At 41.7% G+C, this 20,941-nt stretch overlaps 1 protein-coding gene across 6 annotated transcripts in view; it reads right to left on the minus strand.

The window, feature by feature from the left end:
* Positions 1–1,109: 1,109 nt before the first annotated feature.
* Positions 1,110–20,941, minus strand: part of KCNAB1 (potassium voltage-gated channel subfamily A regulatory beta subunit 1) — a 516,750-nt gene continuing 496,918 nt past the window's right edge. For 3 of the 6 annotated variants that reach the window (XM_088447678.1, XM_088447679.1, XM_088447680.1), the window contains exons 9-14: positions 15,535–15,620; positions 14,045–14,165; positions 12,568–12,662; positions 9,684–9,804; positions 7,898–7,986; positions 1,110–1,938 (exon numbers count right to left, since the gene is read on the minus strand). In XM_088447678.1, the coding sequence (XP_088303804.1) occupies positions 1,849–1,938; positions 7,898–7,986; positions 9,684–9,804; positions 12,568–12,662; positions 14,045–14,165; positions 15,535–15,620 (602 nt within the window). In that variant the 3' untranslated portion in view covers positions 1,110–1,848. The remainder of the gene's footprint in view (positions 1,939–7,897; positions 7,987–9,683; positions 9,805–12,567; positions 12,663–14,044; positions 14,166–15,534; positions 15,621–20,941) is intronic. The other 3 variants (XM_088447681.1, XM_088447682.1, XM_088447683.1) reach the window with 1 other exon arrangement.

Raw genomic sequence — 20,941 nt, forward strand, 5'->3', positions numbered from 1 at the left:
GAAGCACAATAAGCTATATACAAATGACTTGTGTGGTGCAAAAATCTGTCTGACATCATCATCTACTTGTAAACTTGTACCAGGGTTATGGGGTGCACAAAAATATGTGTCCTAAATGGTGTATCTTAAAGAGATGAATTAGCAAAAACGTTATGCTGCATCTCTAATGGGCGAGGATGACCTGCAATCCCGATGCCACTACTGAACTTACACCGTTGTGTGCCCCTGATTCTCCTCTCTAGGTGCAAGGGGCTGCAAATGCAGGCTTCTCCCAACTCTATATATAGCAGCATTGTTCTACACATAGACAGCTTTGGAAACTATATATTGGCCTTACATGTTTAAAAGATATATGTAAATGTATCCAACAGTGACAGAATCTTTTGAAACATCTAGTTCACACAAATGTAATTTGGAAAGAACTTTACCATATGCCTAATTTTCTGTATAAAGTCAGAAAAACACATAGCAGAAGTACAATGCAAATCAGCTCATTTTCAAGGGGATATGAATTTTTTTAAAACAGATATTGTAGAGTTAGTTGTCTTTTAACTTTGGTAGACTACACACTTTACAGTATTATCCTGCTTAGGTAGCAGGAAGGTTGCTACAAAATAAAGTATGTAAATGACACAAATTGCTAAACATGCAGAGCTATAAAGCAGCAATCAGACAAAGTAATACAGATAATATTGAAGTAACTGATACCAAAAATGCAAACACCAGGGAGAAAGCAGAAAATCCCTGGTTTTCACATCACTATTATTTGAGTCAAGCCAGTCCACATAGCAAGCCATGGGTTAGATGTGCAAGGCATGCATTACAGTGACGCTCAGTTTCTCAAGGAACTTCCTTGGCCTTTTTTTTATTTGTTTAAAGTACCTTATGAATATAGCCTGATACAAAAAATCCTCCTGCATGGCATTGATTAAAAATTTCCTTTTTAGATGGTGAGAAAAAAATGGTGCAATGTGTGTTTTGTTTCTTTTAAAACTCCTTAATTCCATAAATCAAAGGTACCAAAACTCTGCCATTACAGTCCAGGATTTAAAGAAATCCATGCTTGAGCACAGGTGACTTAATTAGTACCTCTGATTTAACCATCTGGACTCAAGCATGCATATCCTTAAAACCTGGACTGTAAAGGTGGAGTTTAGGAAACTCTGCTAAACAGTTTAAACCATTCTTTTAAAGAAATCTGGCCTCTAGATGGTGGAATCTTTCACTGACTGCTACTGAGATCCCCAAAGAAGAGCCCCAGGTATAGGTGGCTTTATGTTAATAGTTCATTGTGCCCCATGTTTTCCCCATCAATCACCAAACATGATAAAAGCATATGAGATTAAATAAAACAGAACTTTCACTTTCAATATATGAATAATTCTGTAACATTTTTATATAGTAAACAAGTTTTAAACAGCTGTATTAAAATTTGCGGCCAATGCATAGTTTTCAGACTTGACTGTCACACAGTATAATACATAATGAGGTTTCCTGCTAACCCCATAATACAATAATGCAGTAATAAAACATATTGCATATTACAACTCTCTCCTAAAATTCTTTCAGATGTCAAAAGTCCAAGTATTCCTACTAGCATATTATAACAGCATTCACTGTATCTTAGTATAAGCAGTACGCGTTAAATCAAGTGGTAAGAAACAGGTACAAAGAATATTTAATGTTTACAGTTCCGTTATGTGCTTCTAGGTGTAGGAGCAGAGTAGTAGCAATACTCAGTCAGGAGAAGTACTGGAGTAGGAGTCTGGGGATGCCATTAAATATAGTGAACCTGTACTAAATACAGGGCACTACTATAACCATGCAGTCCGCTGTTCAAGTAGCCTGCTATGATCTATAGTCCTTTTTGCTGTATGGCTTGTTACCCAAAATGTTGTCGACCTCATTCACGATATGTGATGTCATCTTTGGAAGGACCTATAGAAAATTACACAAAAAAGGATAATCATCATATAGCCACTTTACATGGAAGGATAGGCACCATCAGTACAAACTGGTGCAAGTAAACTGTGTAATAAGGTACTGTACCTATAGCAACAATCTGAAATTTGCTGCCATACTGTTACAGAATCTTTTTCTGCCCTCATAAATTTATGGGTGAGCTCAAGTGAATGTCAAATGAAACCCAACACAGCATAACTGTTTCTAGATGGAAGTCTCATACTCGCCCCATTTTATCATACTGGCTGGATCATGCAGGCAAGTAGACTGTTTTTATTGCCTTTCACCAATAGTAAACTTACTAGATCTGGTACTTGCAAATAATGGATGGAACACCCAGCATGTACTTCTAAAAATCAGCTGAGAGTATTGGTTATCGCAAACTTATTTATTGTGACTGGCAGGTGGCTATTGCGACTGTTTGATGGGAGTGTTGTGGGAGTGTTGCATAACTGGTTGCAAACTCATACACTTAGGGCCGTATTCAATTAGTTTTGCACCTGCGTCACATTTTCCCTTGCCGGCCTATATCGCGTGTTTTACATGCCAAAAAGCATTGGGTGCGCTCCCGCTATTCGCCGTATTCAATTAGCAAGGACGCGAAAAACGGAACCCAGCAAAACTGAAACAGACGAAAAGTCCTGGCAAAAATGGGGAACTTAGCCTGACACCCCCCAAAAGATGTTCTAACATTGGGGATCACTACAGATGCACCCGATTAGCCCTAATGAAGGTATTTGGGGTACTTAAGTTGTGCCAATTAGCGCATTAACACAAGCGGTGAAGAATAGCATTAAGCAGTATTTTTTGAGAAAAAACCTACCGCCAGTAAATTTGGGGTACTTGCATATTTTTAAGTTTCTAAAGTGAAGTTTTAAAACCCGTTAAAAAAAAATCTGTCGCAAGCACCTGCAATCAAAAAAACACCTGCCCCATACTTGGGGACCCCCCTGAAATCTATTTCGCTAGTATTTAAGTTTGTCCCCCAACTTTGAACTTTTTCGCCCCCACAATGAAAGTACTTTTTGGGGGTGTTCTAACGTCTTTCAAAACATTTTTTACACAGTTTATCTTTAGGGGACTGTTCCAAGGGTGCAGGGGGGTTCCCGAAGTTTGCACCCCAAAACCGCAATTCTGCACTTTTTTCCGCCTGCTATTCATAAGCAAAACTTTTCGGCCGATTATATTGCATTGACTTTGCGCGTACGCAAAAAGTCTTTGGAATTGAATACGGCGGAAAATTTCTGCCTGGCGAAATGACGTCCCCTGCGATACTGTTTTGCAGATTCTGACTTTTCGTCTCTAATTGAATACGGCCCTTAATCGCTTACATTTTAGGTCATACTCTGACGAAGATTCTGCACCTATCATGGGGCTGGTGCAAGTGTCGTTGGTGAATCCGATGGTAGAGTCTAAAGACACGCCAAACGAGATTGTTGCGTCTAAAGATGCACCAAGTGGATGTCCCAGTCCTTTCGCATTCAGAGGCAAGAATGTACATGGTGCGACTGCAGAAAAAGACGCACTCACGGTCGCCACTGCATTCAAATAATAATTAATCAATGCAAGACAGACCATTAATATTTAGAATGACTTTCTGATGAGGGATAATGATGATGGCTGCATATTAGTATCAAATATATCTATACGGGTTGGGCATGTAATACCGACAGTCGGGATCCCGATGCTGGGATCCTCATAGGATTAACATACCGACATTTGTTGGTCAGTATGCTAACCCTCACACTCTCCCTACCCTAACTCTCCCTCTTTGGTGCCTAACCCTAACCTCCCCCTTTAGTGCCTTACCCTTACCTCCATCTCCCTGGTGCCTAACTCTAACCCCCTCATAGTGCCTAACCCTCCTCCTACTGCCTAACCCCTATCCCTAAACCTAACCCCCTCCCCTTACCTTTGGCATGCTGGCGATTGGTACTGCTGTCGGGATTCCGGCGCCGGGATAAAGTCCATCGGCGTGGAGGCATGCTGACTACATCCCATCTATACTGTAGATTTCAAGTTGCATATATCTAAAGATATATGAAACTCTATACAGCACTACAAACACGTGTATAGGCTAATTTTTGTGTTCCTCTTCACCTACCTCTTTATTTTTCTTTTAAAAATAGTTTGATGTGCTAACAGATGATAACCCTAATTAAAAACATCCACCAGTCCCATCTATTATTCAATTCAGAGGCTAATCTATTGACATATATATTGTACAATACAGCGAGCATACTAGTGACCTAAATACAATACCGAGATCATACTAGTGACCAATATACAATACAGAGATTATTCTAGTGACCATTATACAATACAGAGATCATACTAATGACCAATATACAATACAGAGATCATGCTAGTGACCATTATACAATACAGTCATTCTACTGACCAATTTACAATGCATATATAATTCTAGTGTCTGATAAGTATACAGAGCATCTTAATGACTGATATCCAATACACAGAACATCTAAATGACTGGTCCAATAAAGCAATGATCAATAGCAAATATGGAGAACTTCTCAATTAGAAAAAAAACAAGCATGCACCTGTGATGGACCAATAAATTGATTTGAGCAACTACCATTCTGTGTATCAGTGTTCAGAGAACATCTTAATGACTGATATCCAATATAGAGAACATACACTACAAAGAGCATTCTACTGACCAATATACAATGCATCAATAATTTGCATAAAGAATTCTAGTGTCTAATAAATATACAGAGAGCGTCTTAATGACTGATATCCAATTCACAGAACATCTAAATGACTGGCCCAATACAGTGAACATCTTAATGATCAATAGCCATTATGGAGAACTTCTTCATTAGAAAAAACAAACATGCAGCTGTGATGGACCAATAAATTGATTTGGGCAACTACAAACCTGTGTATCAGTGTTCAGAGAACATCTTAATGACTGATATCCAATAAAGAGAACATACAATACAGAGAGCATTCTAGGAACATCTTTTACAAGGGTTGGGTATGGGATCCCGGCGGTTGGGATGCCACCAGTCAGAATACCGACAGCGGCATCCCGACAATCAGAATCCTGACACCATCAGGTAAGTACCCTAACACTAACTCTTACCTCTACACCTCCCTCCCCAGTGCCTGAACCTAACCTCCCTAGTGCCTAAACCTAACCTCCCCCTCCCTGCACCCTAAACCTACCCCCCCTTAGTGCATAACCCTCCCGCTAGTGCCTAACCCCTTACCCTAAACCTAACCCTCCCCCTAACCACAGATACTTACCTTCAGTACGCCGGCGGTGGGGATACTGGTGCTGGGTTCCCGCCACTGTTGGGATTCCAGCGCCGGTATTTTGACCGTCGGCATCCCGCACGCTGGGATGCTGACTACCCTCTCCTTTTACAATACAGAAAGCAGTCTTGGGATGCTGTCATTCCAAGTGGACAGCTTCCTACAATCTAACTGGTGGATATCTCCAGTCATGCACCAATCAGATGGACCGTTTGACACTCAAATTGGTGAATGGCCAGAACCATCCACCAGTCAGCTTGCTAACAGTGGTCTATTGTGTATGACAGCATACCCAGTAACTATGCAGCATGCTGCAGCTAACAGCAATGAGGCAATTACAGGATACTCTCCATCCATTCTGATTGTATTCTATACACAATGGCAATTGTCTTGGAGCATCCTCTGTCTACCTTACAGGCACCAGCTGTGGACATGACCTTCCTGGTCACAGCAGACCAGCCTAACATTGTAAGAGCCTAAGAGGCAGATGCCTGTCAGCTCGCCCCTGCCAAGTGTTAATTTTACCACTGCTACTACTACTACCAGTACAGATAGCTTTTACAGCAAAATTATTTTTGCTCATAATTATCTATTTGCAGAATATTACTATTCATTTATTGGAAAAGAAGGACACACGTTAGTGTTTCATGTCATCAGGAGACTTCAACACAAACATTTTTTTATGTATCTAAACTATGGTTTAAGTTGTCTTGTTTCATAATTTCTTCTGAAGGTGTTCTCATTTGATAGCGCAGCTTTTGTAAATGTGTTTTGTATGGCAGATTAAAGCCTGGGATTGTTACACACTGACTAACAAAGATTAAAGGGAAAAACAAAGAGTAAGAGACACAGCTGGTGAGCTAGAGAATGCAAACTAGAACAAAGGGAATATTTATAGATGATTATTGTACTGTTCTTTAATGAACGTAAATGCAAACTAAACTAGAAACTATAAATTTACATAGATAGATAGATAGATAGATAGATAGATAGATAGATAGATAGATAGATAGATAGATAGATAGACTGGTTGCTCCTATTTTCAACAATACTGGGACAGATGCAGAGTTAGCATTATGGCAGTTTGCGGCATACAGACACATATGGCAGATGCAGACCCGCTCAGACCTAGCACATACAACTCCTTCTACAGAAAAGCCATGTTCACGTAAGTGCGTACATATGCAGACTGCGCAAAATATACACACCGGAGAATGCTGTATTATTTGCAGGAGCTTGGGGCAGGTTCACATAGCAGATGATGACGATAATGGTCACTTATTGAGCCCACAGGTATTAGCTATTATTTATATATGTATATATATATATATATATATATATATATATATACACACACAGTATAAATATATATACATATATATAGTATACATATATATCATCTTTGAGTAGAAAATAGACTGAAGGTGCATACACACTAGACGATATGCTCCCTGAGCGATATCGTCTAGTGTGTCCCCGGCAGGCTGTGCTCAATGTCGTTCATGACATTGAGCACAGCCGCTGAACGATATCATTAGCGATATCGTTCAGCGCCGGGCTCTCTCACCCATTCCGACATGCAGCAACCTGACGAGGTCGTCAGGTTGGCCTGCATGTCAGCCCGATGAACGAGGATGACGAACGACCCGCGGGAACGCGCGTCGTCGTCATCGTTCATCTTTTTTGTGTTAAAAATGGACGATAAAGTGGACGACTGAACGATAACGATATCGTTATCGTTCAGTCGTCCACTTTAATCGCCCAGTGTGTACGCACCATAAGTTTGTATAAATTGATCAATTATTGATGTGCATTATAGCCATATGGTAAGTGCTAGATCTATGCATGTGTGTGCAGCAGCTACAAAGGGTGATGAGTCTGGCGTGTATAGTGAGATAACTGCTCTGTAGTACAGGGGTGTCCTCTCATACACCTATACTTATTACTCCATATGGTGCGATACACATTGCACAACATACATGCTTCGGTAAAGGTAGTGATTTCCGGACTTTTGTCCTTATTTCAGACTGTATCATCTTCTTTGCATTGCAGCTGCACCCAAAGTCACTTATAGTTTACTAGGGATTAGTATTTTTGTCACAATCAAATTGGCTTAAAGTCGCATATTCAGCACAACGCTAGTGTAGCGCGATGCATGGTGCAGCTCACTCATATCAGTCTTTGGTCTTTTGCCTTTTTACCCAGGTTAGCATCGGGTCGCACACAGCAGCCCCAGTGTACAGATTATTCATGCATTGTACTTTTGTCATATTAGCACTGCAAATAGGACAGGTTTTCGTTGTAAAACTATGGTGCACAGTGCGGCTTAGTCACAATGTCTGTCGCGTGCCAAGCGGGGCTATTGGTCCACTTTTTGTATAAGTGTATGTGGGCATATCTGTAGCTGTACATTGCTCTGATCATAAATCAGTGATATTACCAGATCCATTCATTATGAACAATGCTATAACTTCCTAATAAAAACATTACATACTACCAATATTGTTTTTTTTATATATCATCATCTGAATGTATAGTATCTTGTATATAAAGTTACATAATTTGTTGGTCTTTAATATATTTATAATGTACATTACCTAGTAAGTTTCCATAGTATAGGCATATGACCCTAAATAATAAGATCTAAACTTACCTGTATAGCTCCTAGGTTTTCTACCAGTTGTTCTGGATTAGAGGACCCTAATAAGACAGAACTCACTCCCTCGTTCCGAAGACACCAAGCTACAAGACACAGGCATCACCAATCTCAGTAAGACAGTATGTATATAGCATATTACAGGTACAAAAGGCTGCTGACATGTCCTAGGCTTCATACGCTCACTGTACAATGTATGGTGTTACCATTTCTGCTGGCATCGAGACACATCACATCTCCCTTGGATTTGTGTTTGAAAAGACATTTTCAAGTCGTAGTGGATATTATTAGAGAAATGCACCTTTCAAAGAATAAAATGAATGCTGTGCTGCCCCGGTGTACCCCCTCGTATACTCCCTCATGTCAAATGGAGTGGATTGTACACTGGCAATCCTTCTCTGCAAACAGATGCACCAAACAACATTCTTCCCAGCATTCTCTGCGCTTTTCCATCATGGAGGAGACGTAAAATGTTAAAGGAATTTTTTTTCTGCTTAATGCAACTAGATAAAATACAGACAAAAAACAAAATTGCATCTTTAGAGCCATATTCCCCTAATGATAATTAATTTTTTACTTTACTATTGAGCAAAAACAGCATAAATATATCACCTTCTCTGCTGCCCATAAGACTACCAGGTTCTAAAATGTATCAAACTTTATAAGCATATCGATCATTACACTACATTACTATTCACTACATTTCCTGCTAAGAACTACTGTTATTGATGACTCCAAACTAGGGCCTGGTGGGTGATGTGAGACCACAGCAGGGAAGTGCAAGTCAGGGTAGGCAGGGAAGGCAGAGCTTCATACTCCCTCCCCTATCATATTCCCTGTCATGCTCCAGAATTTTGATATAAAAACTGTATTTTTATACGTGTGTGCCTCCCCAGCCATTGACCTCACCACAGGGCCGGATTAAGGCTTGTGGGGGCTCCAGGGCAATTAAGTTGTGGGGGCCCTCCACAAGCCACACAGAGCCTACCCCCACCCTACCCCCCTCCTTACCCCAAGCCACACAGAGCCTACTGCTCCATGCCCGCAGCAGATTACTCACCTAACCTGAGTCGCGGCAGAGCTGCTCCATCAGTGTCACAGACGTGATGCGTCACGTGATGCTGATGGAGGGACTCGGGAGCCGCTCTGTGCAGCAGCAATGACTGTGCTACTGCTTGCATTAGAACTCAGAGCCGCGGTAGGTGAGCCCCCATCCGGGAACAGGTGCCATTGGGCACATGTTCTCGGCAGGGTCACACCAACCCTGCCTGTGGGCCCCTCTGTGTGTGGGGGCCCCAGGGCGACTGCCCCTGTCGCCCCCTTTTAATCTGGCCCTGCATCACCGCACGTCACTGGACCACAGTATATTTTCATAATTACTTGATGCAAGTCAACTGGAATTTCCAGCAGAGAAGTAAACGTGTTAAATGTAGATAATAGCACTTTCCTTATTTCTTCCAGAAGGCTGTAGAAAATGGAATATGAATATGAATTAAAACTATGGGCAAGTATTCCCTTTTAAGTCTAATGTGCTGGCAAGCTCCACTGTTTACTAGAATATGTTCTCATGGTTAATTAGACACCAGCCCTCAATAAAAACACAACTCAGCAAAGTAGATTATAAGATTCTAAGGAAAGGCCAGCAGAACGAAGCAGCAGCGAGGAGGATGAAAACAATATATGCATTTAAATATAACATTAAATCTATTTTCACAATTGTCATTTGACATTTCCAAGCCGGAGTATATATTGGTTTACTATGTCTGTGCACATATAGTCTTACCTACGGCAAGCTGCGGCAGAGTGCATCCAAGACGTTCTGCAATTGGTACCAAATCTTTCAGCTTAGTTTGCTGTTTGCGGCCCTCCTCACTCAGTATTTTGTCCTTTAGCCACTGGTAGCACTGACAAATCATGACATGGTAGAATCAGGAGCAGCCACATAATGGAGAGAATGACAATAACAAATTCAAATGAATCTCTAATATGTGTTTGTTTATAGTAGAGATGTGCGGTTTGGTTCTCCAGAAATCCGAATCCACCCGAATTTTGTGAATCCGGGTAAATCCGAGTCGCGGTTCGAAATCTCCTGAGGAGATCTGGGTAAATCCGGGTCGCGGTTCTGATCTTTTTTGCAGTTCGGAATTCGGATTTTAAATTCGAATTTCGGGTTTTGGATTGCATAAATTACATGATTTTAGGTGTTTTAAAAAAAATGTATCTATTTTTTATAAAAAAAAAATCCAGATCCAGAAACCAAAACAGTTGAGTGTGGTTTGCAAAACCAAATCCAGATCCAAAACCTTGAAGGAGATTGTGGGTCTGATTCAGAGCCGGACGCTATTTGCGCTCGCTCGTCCTGAAAAAGGGGCTGGCTATTTAAATTAACTGTTCGCTCTTTGCGGTCTGTTGACGCCTCTATGTCTGAACGAGCGAACAAAACATGCAGACGTTTTTTTCTATAAAACGCCCCTTGGCCGCTCGCATCATACGTCATCTCCGCTATTTATTAGATTAATCGAGTACATCGAAAGGCGAATGAACTGCTCGCTATTCTTGTGGTTGCATTTTCCTACCGCAATCATGAGAGCAGTTCTGGCTAAAAGACACCCAACTGACGTGGTCGATGACGCTGCTTTGTTAATTATGCACACCCATTAAACGCCCGTTTTGACCGTTTGGAACGCCTACGTTTGGATCTCCACTCCCCGTTTTCAAGCACCTTCCCCTGTTACCACCCACAAACGCCTCATCCTGTCACTCAAATTAGCAGGCATTCGCTATTTTGCGAGCACATGATTTCTGACCGCACTGACTGGTTCGCGCATGTGTACTTAAATCCGTACGCATGCGCAGATGTGCGAACATCGCTCGGAACGAACGAGCGGCCGCTTAGGAGTGGCTCTGAATCAGGCCCACAGATCCAAAACCAAAACACGGGGGTCGAAGCACATCCCTAGTTTATAGCTGTTGGTGTGTGTGTGTGCACCCCACTGTGAATGGAGCTGATGTATACAATAATGTAAATCTTAAACTGGGTACACACAGACGATGTCGGCACGATATGTCGTTTCCAGTTGAATCGGAATGACATATCGGCCGCATTTCCCAGTGTGTACGGCCAGCATGCACGCTCCCGCACATCCAACCGGATGGTGGCGCTCCTGGTTGCCCCCAAGAGTGGGCCAGTCTCTCGTAGCTGTGCCGGTAGCTGCCCGCAGCCACCCAATTACTAAGCGAAAGTGGGCACACTGGGCGGCCGATGATGCTATTTGTGCTGAATCGCGTTACAGTGCCCCTGTCCCCTGCTTCACAATGCTGATAATTACAGCATTGTGTAGCAGGGGTCAGGATGACAATGACGCAGTTGCGAAATTATGCCCACCGGTCCGCCCACTTTGCCGTGACACATTTCCCACTGAGGGGGCAGCCAGGAAGTTGGCAAGTATGCCCCAGTTGTGTTTATTCAGGTGCAGAGAGCCCATTTGCTGTACCTTCTGAGCCCGCCCATCTGAGAGCAGGCACACCTGCGTTTCTCCTACCACTCCCATGTCACCACCCACAAACGCTGACCTCTCGTCACTCACTCTGCAATGGCTTTCTTTCTGTGTGAGTGATTGCAATACTACATACTTGCCTACTCTCCCGGGAGACTCACGATTTTTCAGGTAACTCTGCACCCCTGAAAGAGTAGGCAAATCTCCTAGTGAAGTGGGCAGGATGGGAAGATTTTACAAGAAATGTGCAGGTACATAGGGTGTGGGCGGGGCTAAATTACACATATTGCGTTAGTGAGCACCACCCCTCCTCATGCATCCGCGAATCGCATGGTTTTCCTGTAAAGGGGACGGGGCCTAATGATGGCTATAGTCAGGTCCCACCCCCACCAAAGATGAGGGCAGCATGTCCTCTCCGGCTGCTCCCGGAAAAGAGCCCAGAAAAGTCTGTACGTTTGCAATGCTAACTCACGCACGCGCACTGTGGTGCATACGCAGTACGCACTATCGACCGATCTGCATACGCTGTTGTGATCCATGATGAATTAGGCCCTAAGAACCCATAGAGCATTATTTTGGCAAGCTTATTCTGCTGTAGACACTATCACCCATGATTTTTAGACTACCCTTGTAGTGAGACTAACTAAGGAGCCACTCAGCGAATCCCATTACTCCTTTAATAAAAACCAGTTATACTCCATGCACCAGTTTACCTAGCGCTGATTGCAGACAGCATAATAATTTCACATCTGGACCGAATGTCACATTCATCTTTCCAAGGTCAATTAAATCTATAGTAGGTCCTTCACCCAAAGATATTTTATCTATGGCATCCGGGCAAGTTCATTGTTGCACCCTTGAGATTTACTCTATAGCATCCCATATGCCCTGCCTGGTCATTGTAAGCCTCAGGATGGGCCATTGTTGGCAAAATCCATCAGACTACAAGTTGCACATCTTTGACTCTGTAGACAGTTTTGAAGGCAGATCGGGAAATTTAAGAAGACTTTGTAAAGAGCAAGTCATGTGTAAGGTTCAGTTACTTCCAGACTTTGGTTAGGATTTTTACAGAAAGTTATAGACAATTCAAAAAGTGATATGAAAAATATTGCTCTTGGTTTTTTCATTGCCTAATTCAATAAGCTTATTTGTCTTTTTTGGTATGCATACCTTTAGGGATGCCCGCGTGCTTTCCGGAACTCCATTCTCATATTTTCCAGAGATAATTCCACAAGCCAGTGGAGACCATGTTACTGCTCCAACTCCTGGGGAACAAATGATCTATGTTCAGTATTTCATTATCAGTCTGCAACATGTGAACGCAATGGTGTAACACAAGACTAAGGCGTAAATTTACTAAAGGTCAAATTAGATCGGTTTTAAATCGATCAACATCAATGGGCATCCCAACCGCAAAATCCACATATTTATCATTCATAGGGTTTCAACTTCAATTAAAGTTGAAACCCTACAAATGATAAATATATGGATTTTGCTGTCGGAAAGACTTTAGAAGTTGATTGATATAGATTGATATAAAATCGATCTAAATTGACCTTTAGTAAATTTACCCCTAAGATCCTCATGAGGTGGGAAGTAGGCTACACATTTGTGAAGCCCACGCCTGCAGGCCAAATCATAGGGGAAATCACAACGCATCTCCACATCTGTGTTTTGAGTTGCATATATCTTAGGCTACTTTCAGTAATTGTAGCATATACTGTAGACATTTCTGGAACAAATATGTGTCAAAAAATATATATGTCATCAACACACTATAAAGCGGGGTCTTCAACCTTAAAGATAGTGGACCTCATTCAGAGTCGGTCGTAAGCGGCCGCTCGGTTGTACGCCTAACGACCGCAAAACTGAAAAAGGAATCGATCGCACGGCCGGTCGGTCGCAACCAAAGTGACGCCCATACGTGAACAATGCACCTCCTCTAGCTAGAGCGTGATAGCAGCTAGCGATCGAGTCAATCGTTGTCAGTCATTGTCAGTCGCTGTATGTTAATTCTCTTCTGATGATTGCGCCCGCTTGTGTTGTGTGCAAATGACACCAAAAATGAACAAAAAAAAGCATAGAATAAGCCATCCCCATGAAATATATTTATTCTTATTATTTGCTAATGCAAACGGAGCTGAATAAATTACATGCCAATTAGCAGTATTATTAGCTACAACAAACGATTATTAGCTGCTTGCATTGATCTCCCGGTAAGAGCTGTCCTTTGCGAGTGAGGGACTTCCAGGTCTATGACCCAGAAGTCCCCCTTGTGTCCTTCTGTGCATGCGCAAAAGGATGCGCGCGGCCGCAAGGGGTGCTGGGAGGGATCCGATTGGCTTTGCCCACCACATCCAAGCCCAGGAATATATTACATTAGTGCATATTAGTGCATATGAGAAATGCGGCCAAACCCCCGAAAACTGCATTTTCAGTGGTTTGACTGCCATTCTGACATTGGTGCATCCCGCCCACAGTGCGGAGCATTTAGTGGTAGCACTCAGCACCACAGCATGGACATTAGATTAGGGTTCCTCATTGATAAATACATGTCTTGAGGTTAGGGGGAGGTTGTCTGGAGGTGAGGAAATAATTTCCCATGGTGGCTGTATCTTTTATGTATACTTGTGAATAAGAGACTTACCTATCTTATGGTACAGCTCGGGCAGTTGGACTTCTACCTTCTCCCTTTGGAAGAGATGATATTCCGCCTGCTCACACACTGGAGGGATCATGTTGAATTGCCTGGCTACAGAGTAAGCTTCCTAAAAACAAGCAATAAGAGCTGAATTACTTACCATATGCAGTAAATATACATTATATACAGAGGTATACATCAGTAAATATCAGCAACACTCTGGAGACTACGGGCAGGTAAGTATAAGACTATATGGGTGCAGGGTGTGTGGTGTGAGCCCCCCTGGAGCAGGGGGACCACACCTTGCACCTATTATACATACGCCCCTATTTTGGATGTCAAATTTGTGGTTAATACTGTAGTGATATTCTGCTTTACAGTTTTATTCTGCCACTATATACTGTTCTCTGGATACACAGAGAAGTTAGCTCTTTCTGTTTGTCTTAAGCTGGGTACACATCAGATGTCGTGGGCGTCAGAACCTGGCAGACAGCAAGTGCATACAGACTTGTCAATGCCGGGTCCAACGGGGGGAGGGACGCGCCATGCTGCATAGTTAGCGACATTCACCAACGGCCCTAAAGTAGGGCAAACGGGAGATGTTGCTACTTGCTAATGACCCGTGGGATGGGACAACATAATGTATCATTTAGAGTTGTACGCTAATGCTCCCGCAGCTGTGATTTTCATAGCTGTGGATGTGCAAAAATATGCTAATGCAGCAGCGGGAAGAGGTGACGCCCACAAGAGCCATCGTAGCTGTCCGCAACTGCATACACATACGCAGCATTGGACACAGATCGGGCAAACATCGTCTCCTTGGGTGAGTGTATTGTTACTCAGAATGGCCACTGTAACTGACGCCAGAGCCATGTTAACTGCATACGTGATCGCAGACGCAGGATATAACACGCCCCCAAAGTGGTCAAGACACGTCTGTGTTTTTTACCATTACTCCACGTTGCCTCCCCCAAATGCACCTTGCCTGTCACTCACACCGCGATTAAAGACTTGTAGCGTGCGAATATGGTAAAGTACCTTGATGCATGAACTGTGTGACACAGACACATGCGCAGTGGAAAAAATAGCTCACTCTGAATCAGACTCTATGCTGGCCATACACTAGTACAACCAGCATTAGATGAGATTCATCTTACGATTTCCCTTGAACTCCCCGGCATTCCCGGACGCACTTCTTCAAAATGTCACTCAAATGACACTGGTCGGATGCACTATGCATCGCATACACGGCACGATCTGCATACGATTACAATAGATAATATGGGCTGCACATTTGATCATATGATACGTTTTAAAAGCGGCGGGAGCGTGCATCGGAACGTATCCTACCTAAATACTACACGATTTCCACACAATTCATTGTACGACGCGTCTAAAAGCAGGCAATCGGCCCGAAATCGCGCTAGTGTATGGCCAGCTTTAGTGTGGTTATAGTGATGTTACACAGTATACAGTATGGTCTGGGTATACTCTACCATAATCTCCATTGCACTCCAGCGCGATGTCCCCCAGTACATTGCCATCCCTTGGTTAATTACATACGACATTGCCCTGACAATTTCTAGGTAAAAAAAGCAGATGAGCTAAAATTAGAGGAAATACATTTCAAGAACAAATGGGCTAATTTAGAGGTGGATGATGAATTGTTATTATTCTGTGTGCATAACATACCTCCCAACTGTCCCACATTCAGCGGGACAGTCCTGTTTTTCTGGGACTGTCCCGCTGTCCCACCCGCGGGCCACTGTGTCTCGCGGTGGGGTGGAAGTTGGGGAAAGCACACCCGCTGCTCTGCATAGCAGAGCAGCGGGTGTGCAGAAGGTGAACAGATGCCGTGCGATGCGCACACATCTGTTTACTAGTGTAGGGAGAGACTGGGGGCTGCCCAGCATTTCGGAGAGTGCTGGGCACGCCCCCTATAGTGACGGAAACGGGGGTTTCTGCGAGGCTCCGCCCTGTTTTCCCGATGGCACGCCCCTTTTTGGGAAGCCCCACCCATTTTCGGGCGCGCGTGTAGAAAGTTGGGAGGTATGGCAAAAGATACACAGGGTTGATGTATAGTGAAGAAGTGGACTAGTGGAGATGTTGCCCATAGCAACCAATCAGCTTTGAGAAAACATTTTTGAAGTACATTCTATAAAATTATAGGTAGATGCTGATTGGTTGCTATGGGCAACTTCTCCACTGGCCTACTTCTCCACTCTTTGCACTGCTTGATACATCCACCACATTCTCTTTGTGCAGATGCACTATATGTGTGTGTGTGTGTGTGTATGTATGTATATATATATATATATATATATATGTATATAGATATATATAGAAATATATGTGTGTATATATATATATATATATATATATATATTATATATATATATTCTTATGTGGATTTTGCACATCATCGTCTTGCAGAAAGGAACAGGCAAGCCTAGGCCAAAACTTATAAATACACATAACAGCCCCTGTTTTGCAATCTTAAATTAATAACACCAGTTACCATCTGCAACCACACACGAAGGAATATGCCACTACCTTGAAATGGAAGTACAGGTTGAGTCTCCGATATCCAAAATCCTTGGGACCAGGGGTATTTTGGATAATGGAATATTCCGTATTTTGGAATATTTGTATACCATAATGAAATATCTTGGGAATGGGACCCCAATATACACACAGAATGCATTTATGTGTTATATACACCTTATACACACAGCCTGCAGGTAATTTTATACAATATTTTCAATAATTTTGTGGCTCAAACAAAGTTTGTGTACATCCGCCCAATGTGTTTAACATTGTTTATTCAGACTTCTGATACAGGAGAGCAGTAGCATATTTCATCCATAGATGATTATGATTTACCTCGTACTTAAAACCTGTCATTTAAAATGTATTAAAAATTATTTAAAAAAATGTGCAGGTGCAGAAATAGGATCTAGTCTTCATAAATTGTACTTACCTTAAACTGTTACTAAGAATAAATCCTACTGCCTGATCTGTATTATGCTGTAAGAAAGCCTAGCTAAATTATAGAACAAGACATTCAGAGAACCGCAGTGCAACATATCGGCCTCTGCAGTCTGCCTGTATTTATTTATCAGTTCTGTTGAAAAAAATCAATTGTTTTCTTGGCCTATACCTGCTGATTTGCACCCACAGGGTCACAAGTAGAATGAGCAATTAATTTGCAGCTTTGAAAAACATTCATTTCTATTTTAAACACAAGGGGGCAGTGTTTTTACAGGCACAATCATTCACCGTTGTGCTATATTTCATGAAACAATTTATGTCCCCTTTATGTATATTACGTTAGGACACCTCTATTGTTATTTATGGTGATTAAATTAGGAATTTGATGGAGTTCAATATTTTTTTTATTCTTGTTAGTGAACAATTTTTATATGTCCATAAAATTAATGTTTCATGTAATCACTGCTATCATAAGTACATTTAGATATTTACATATATTTAAAAGTGTTCTATTTAGTATTATTATCTATCGTACCACATTTAACAACTATTCCACAACATTTTTATTCCCTTCCCATGGAATTGACTCAAACGCAGGCGTATCGCAATCATTTTTGGGGCTTATCTCATTGTCATGAATCAAATTTCAAAAATTTTTGCCTGCCTCTCCCTCATTTAATTTTATTATGATGTTCTATTAAAAAATCTGATTGTGATACAACATTTAATTGTGTTCTGTTTTTTCAACAAAAAAACCAACACTTTTTGTAAATGTACCAAGTTGTGTTGTGAAAAGCAATTCCCAGCCTTCCCTTATAAAGGTCTTCCTATGTCGGCCCGATATGTCGTCAAGTGTGTACGGATTATCTGCGCGCTCCCACGGTTGCATGCGTTATCGTCCAGTTGGCTGTGCTGCATGGCCGACCAGACGATATCGCATGCGGCGCCATTGCAGGTAATAAAGGATGAAACAAGGGATCGTCAATCATTCATTACATTGCGCAATGTGTACTCATGGTACAATATGATGGGCCGACGTATTGTTCGGCTACACATCGCTAAGTGTGTACCCAGCCCAAGGGTTACATTGTGCAGAAACTTTGGTACAGCATAATATGACAGCAGTAATGCTGGCTGCCTGCCAAGCCCTGTAGTGATAGAGGAGCTCGCTGTACTCACTGTACTGTACTACTTTTATATGAGACAGAGAGGGGTATTCAATATGAAATGTAAACTTCGCTGTCGAAGTTAACGTTTCATATCGGAGTTTTTACCTGCATTAAAGTATCGGGGGCGCGCCCGCTTATCCCCGTATTCAATATAAAATTAACGAAAACGAGAACCTCCGAAGTTGGCTTTGCGTAAAGTTACGAATTTTTCCTTAAAAAAATTGTAGGACCCCCCTAAAGTTGTAAAACCATGGGGGATCACTATGGGTAACCCCGTTTTAGCCTTTAAATGAAAGTCGGGGATTTAAATAGCCGCAGCAGGTGTTTTTTTCCCCGACATTGAAGAAGTGATGCAGAAGAGCACTTAGGTTATTTTTTTCGTTTTTTTAAGTGGTCCCATCAAATTTGGGGTACATGAAAATGGGTACTATCATATTTTGATGTTCCTAAAGTAAGTTTTTAAAAATTCTGCATTTGTGCACCTGCCGCTAATAACCTATTCTAGAATACACCTGCCGCATACTTGCAGAACAGCCCTGAACCTATTTCCCTATTGTTTAACAATTTTTTCCCTTTTTTTTTTTTTCACCCCAATTTTTAAATTAATGTTTTGGGGTGTCCCTATTTTTTTTTTTTTTTTTTGACACAGTTCTTTTTTAAATGCCATTCCCAGGGGTGCAGGCTATTTTTTCTAAGCCTGCACCCCTAAACCCCAATTCTGCACTTTTTTTCGACACCTATTCAATGGTGAAAAGTTATCACCATTTTTTATCAAAGACTTTTCAAAACTGCGATAAGTCTTTGAATTGAATACGGTGTAAAACTAAAACCTGCGATAATGACGTCATACCTCCGATATTAACGCAAAAACGATGTTTTCGCTCCCATATTGAATACCCCTGTTAGTCTCCAGCAGACATTGATATACAGTAGAAGCTACTCTAACTTATACTAACTTTACACTATACTAGGTAAATAAATAAGTGTATGTTAACTATAAGAATGTGTCACTGCAGTGTTATGGAAGACTAAAGTACACTAGTGCAGCCCATACTGTATTGAGCACAGAATGCTGGCCTTTGTTTTAACTTAATTCTTAATACTTAACTCCTGACTAATATATCCTTTAGGCCACCCAACAGCTAGAACTCATCTCTTTCCCATCCAAAGATGTATCCCCTTTATCTTGCACTAAGCTTTTACAGAGCAAGACCCTGGGTGGCACTAGGTGCTAGTAGGGCTCAGGGTGCCATGTTATAGCCCAACTTTCAAGTAATACTCAAGGAAATGATAAGTGCAGACCTAAATAGGTAAATAATTATTTACTGGCTCTTTCCAGGCAATGCCAGTAACATCCTACACACCAGAAAAGAAAAAACACTGGAGTAAAAGTTGAAGCATAAACGTGACCCCTTATCATCAGAAGAAGAGGAATATAATTACAATACTTCTGACCTGCTTTTCAAACACAGCTAACAAGTATAATTCATGTTTGAAATAAATGTAGAAAATACAGTTTAATACATCTGGTAATTAACAACCGTGTACAATTTGCATTACACTGAAAGCCTCTGTTTAGTTGCTGACAATAGGCAGATGATGTGTTTCCTAGGAGATATGGGTCAGCAGTTCTTTCAGTGGTTATGGCAATGACACTCTTTTACAGTCTGAAACAGAATATTGTACTTTATGTCTCTGCTTTATTGTGAGGGTTTTTTTTACAAATGTGCAATTTAATAAACTGGAAACCACTCATCAAACCGCATTATTTCAAACCTCTCAGATCTGCACACTGCCATCCCGACTTTCACACATTCATTATCACTTAACTTCTGCAAAAGCAGGTGAATATTAACATTTTCACTTGCTTTTGTCGAAATTAAGTTTTCAGGCTATTCATCAAAGAGATAATGCAGGAGATATCACTGATATCTCCTCCTTACCTTCCTCTCCCAATGTGGCCCGCTGTCTACATACACTAGTATGGGGACAGAAATTCATCAAGCTCCGAAAATTCAATATTATTGGAGCTTGACTGCAGGAGCATTCGCCATCTTCAGATGGCATTTGCTACCGCAACCAGCTCCTTCCCTATAGGAAGGAGTCTGGGGTTGCGAAGATCCCTCCCTTTCAGATCCCACCGCCCCTGTCCTCCTCTTTCCACCGGACGCCAGGGCTTTTGTGTGCCTGTGTGAACTCTAGTTCACGAAGGTGCACGATTTTTGAAAGGTGCAGTGAAAAGATTTAGGGAGATCGCTGATTTTCGGATCAGCTGTCTCCACGCCAGAACAATGATGAATTGCTCCAGCGCTCGCTACGAGTTGAAATTTTAATTATTGGACCCCGATAATTAACATAATGAATATATAATTTATATATTATTTATATATAATCAGTTAATTTGGAGTTGTGCACCTGTATTTCTTCTTTGTGTATATATCAATGGTCTCCACAGGTAGCACCTCCAATTATATATATATATGTCCAGAATGTGCAGTCTGAGATCTATTTTCTTTGGAAACTAATTAGTGCATTGATTTGCACACCTGGGAAGCCTGAGCCACTTCCCACTCAGACTAGCACTCTTCTACTACATTGGTTACAGCATGGAGTCTGGCAATGTAATATGCACACCAGTCAGGGCACAATATAGGTAAGTCCTGCTAATATTTAGACTGTGTAGTGCAGCTTTGGTTCATTTTTGGGGTGTGGGTCCCCCTAGATTGCTTTGCTGATCTGCTTC

The sequence above is a fragment of the Taudactylus pleione genome, unplaced genomic scaffold, assembly GCF_031769625.1.
Source record: "Taudactylus pleione unplaced genomic scaffold, aTauple2 ptg000436l, whole genome shotgun sequence".
Lineage (NCBI taxonomy): Eukaryota > Metazoa > Chordata > Amphibia > Anura > Myobatrachidae > Taudactylus > Taudactylus pleione.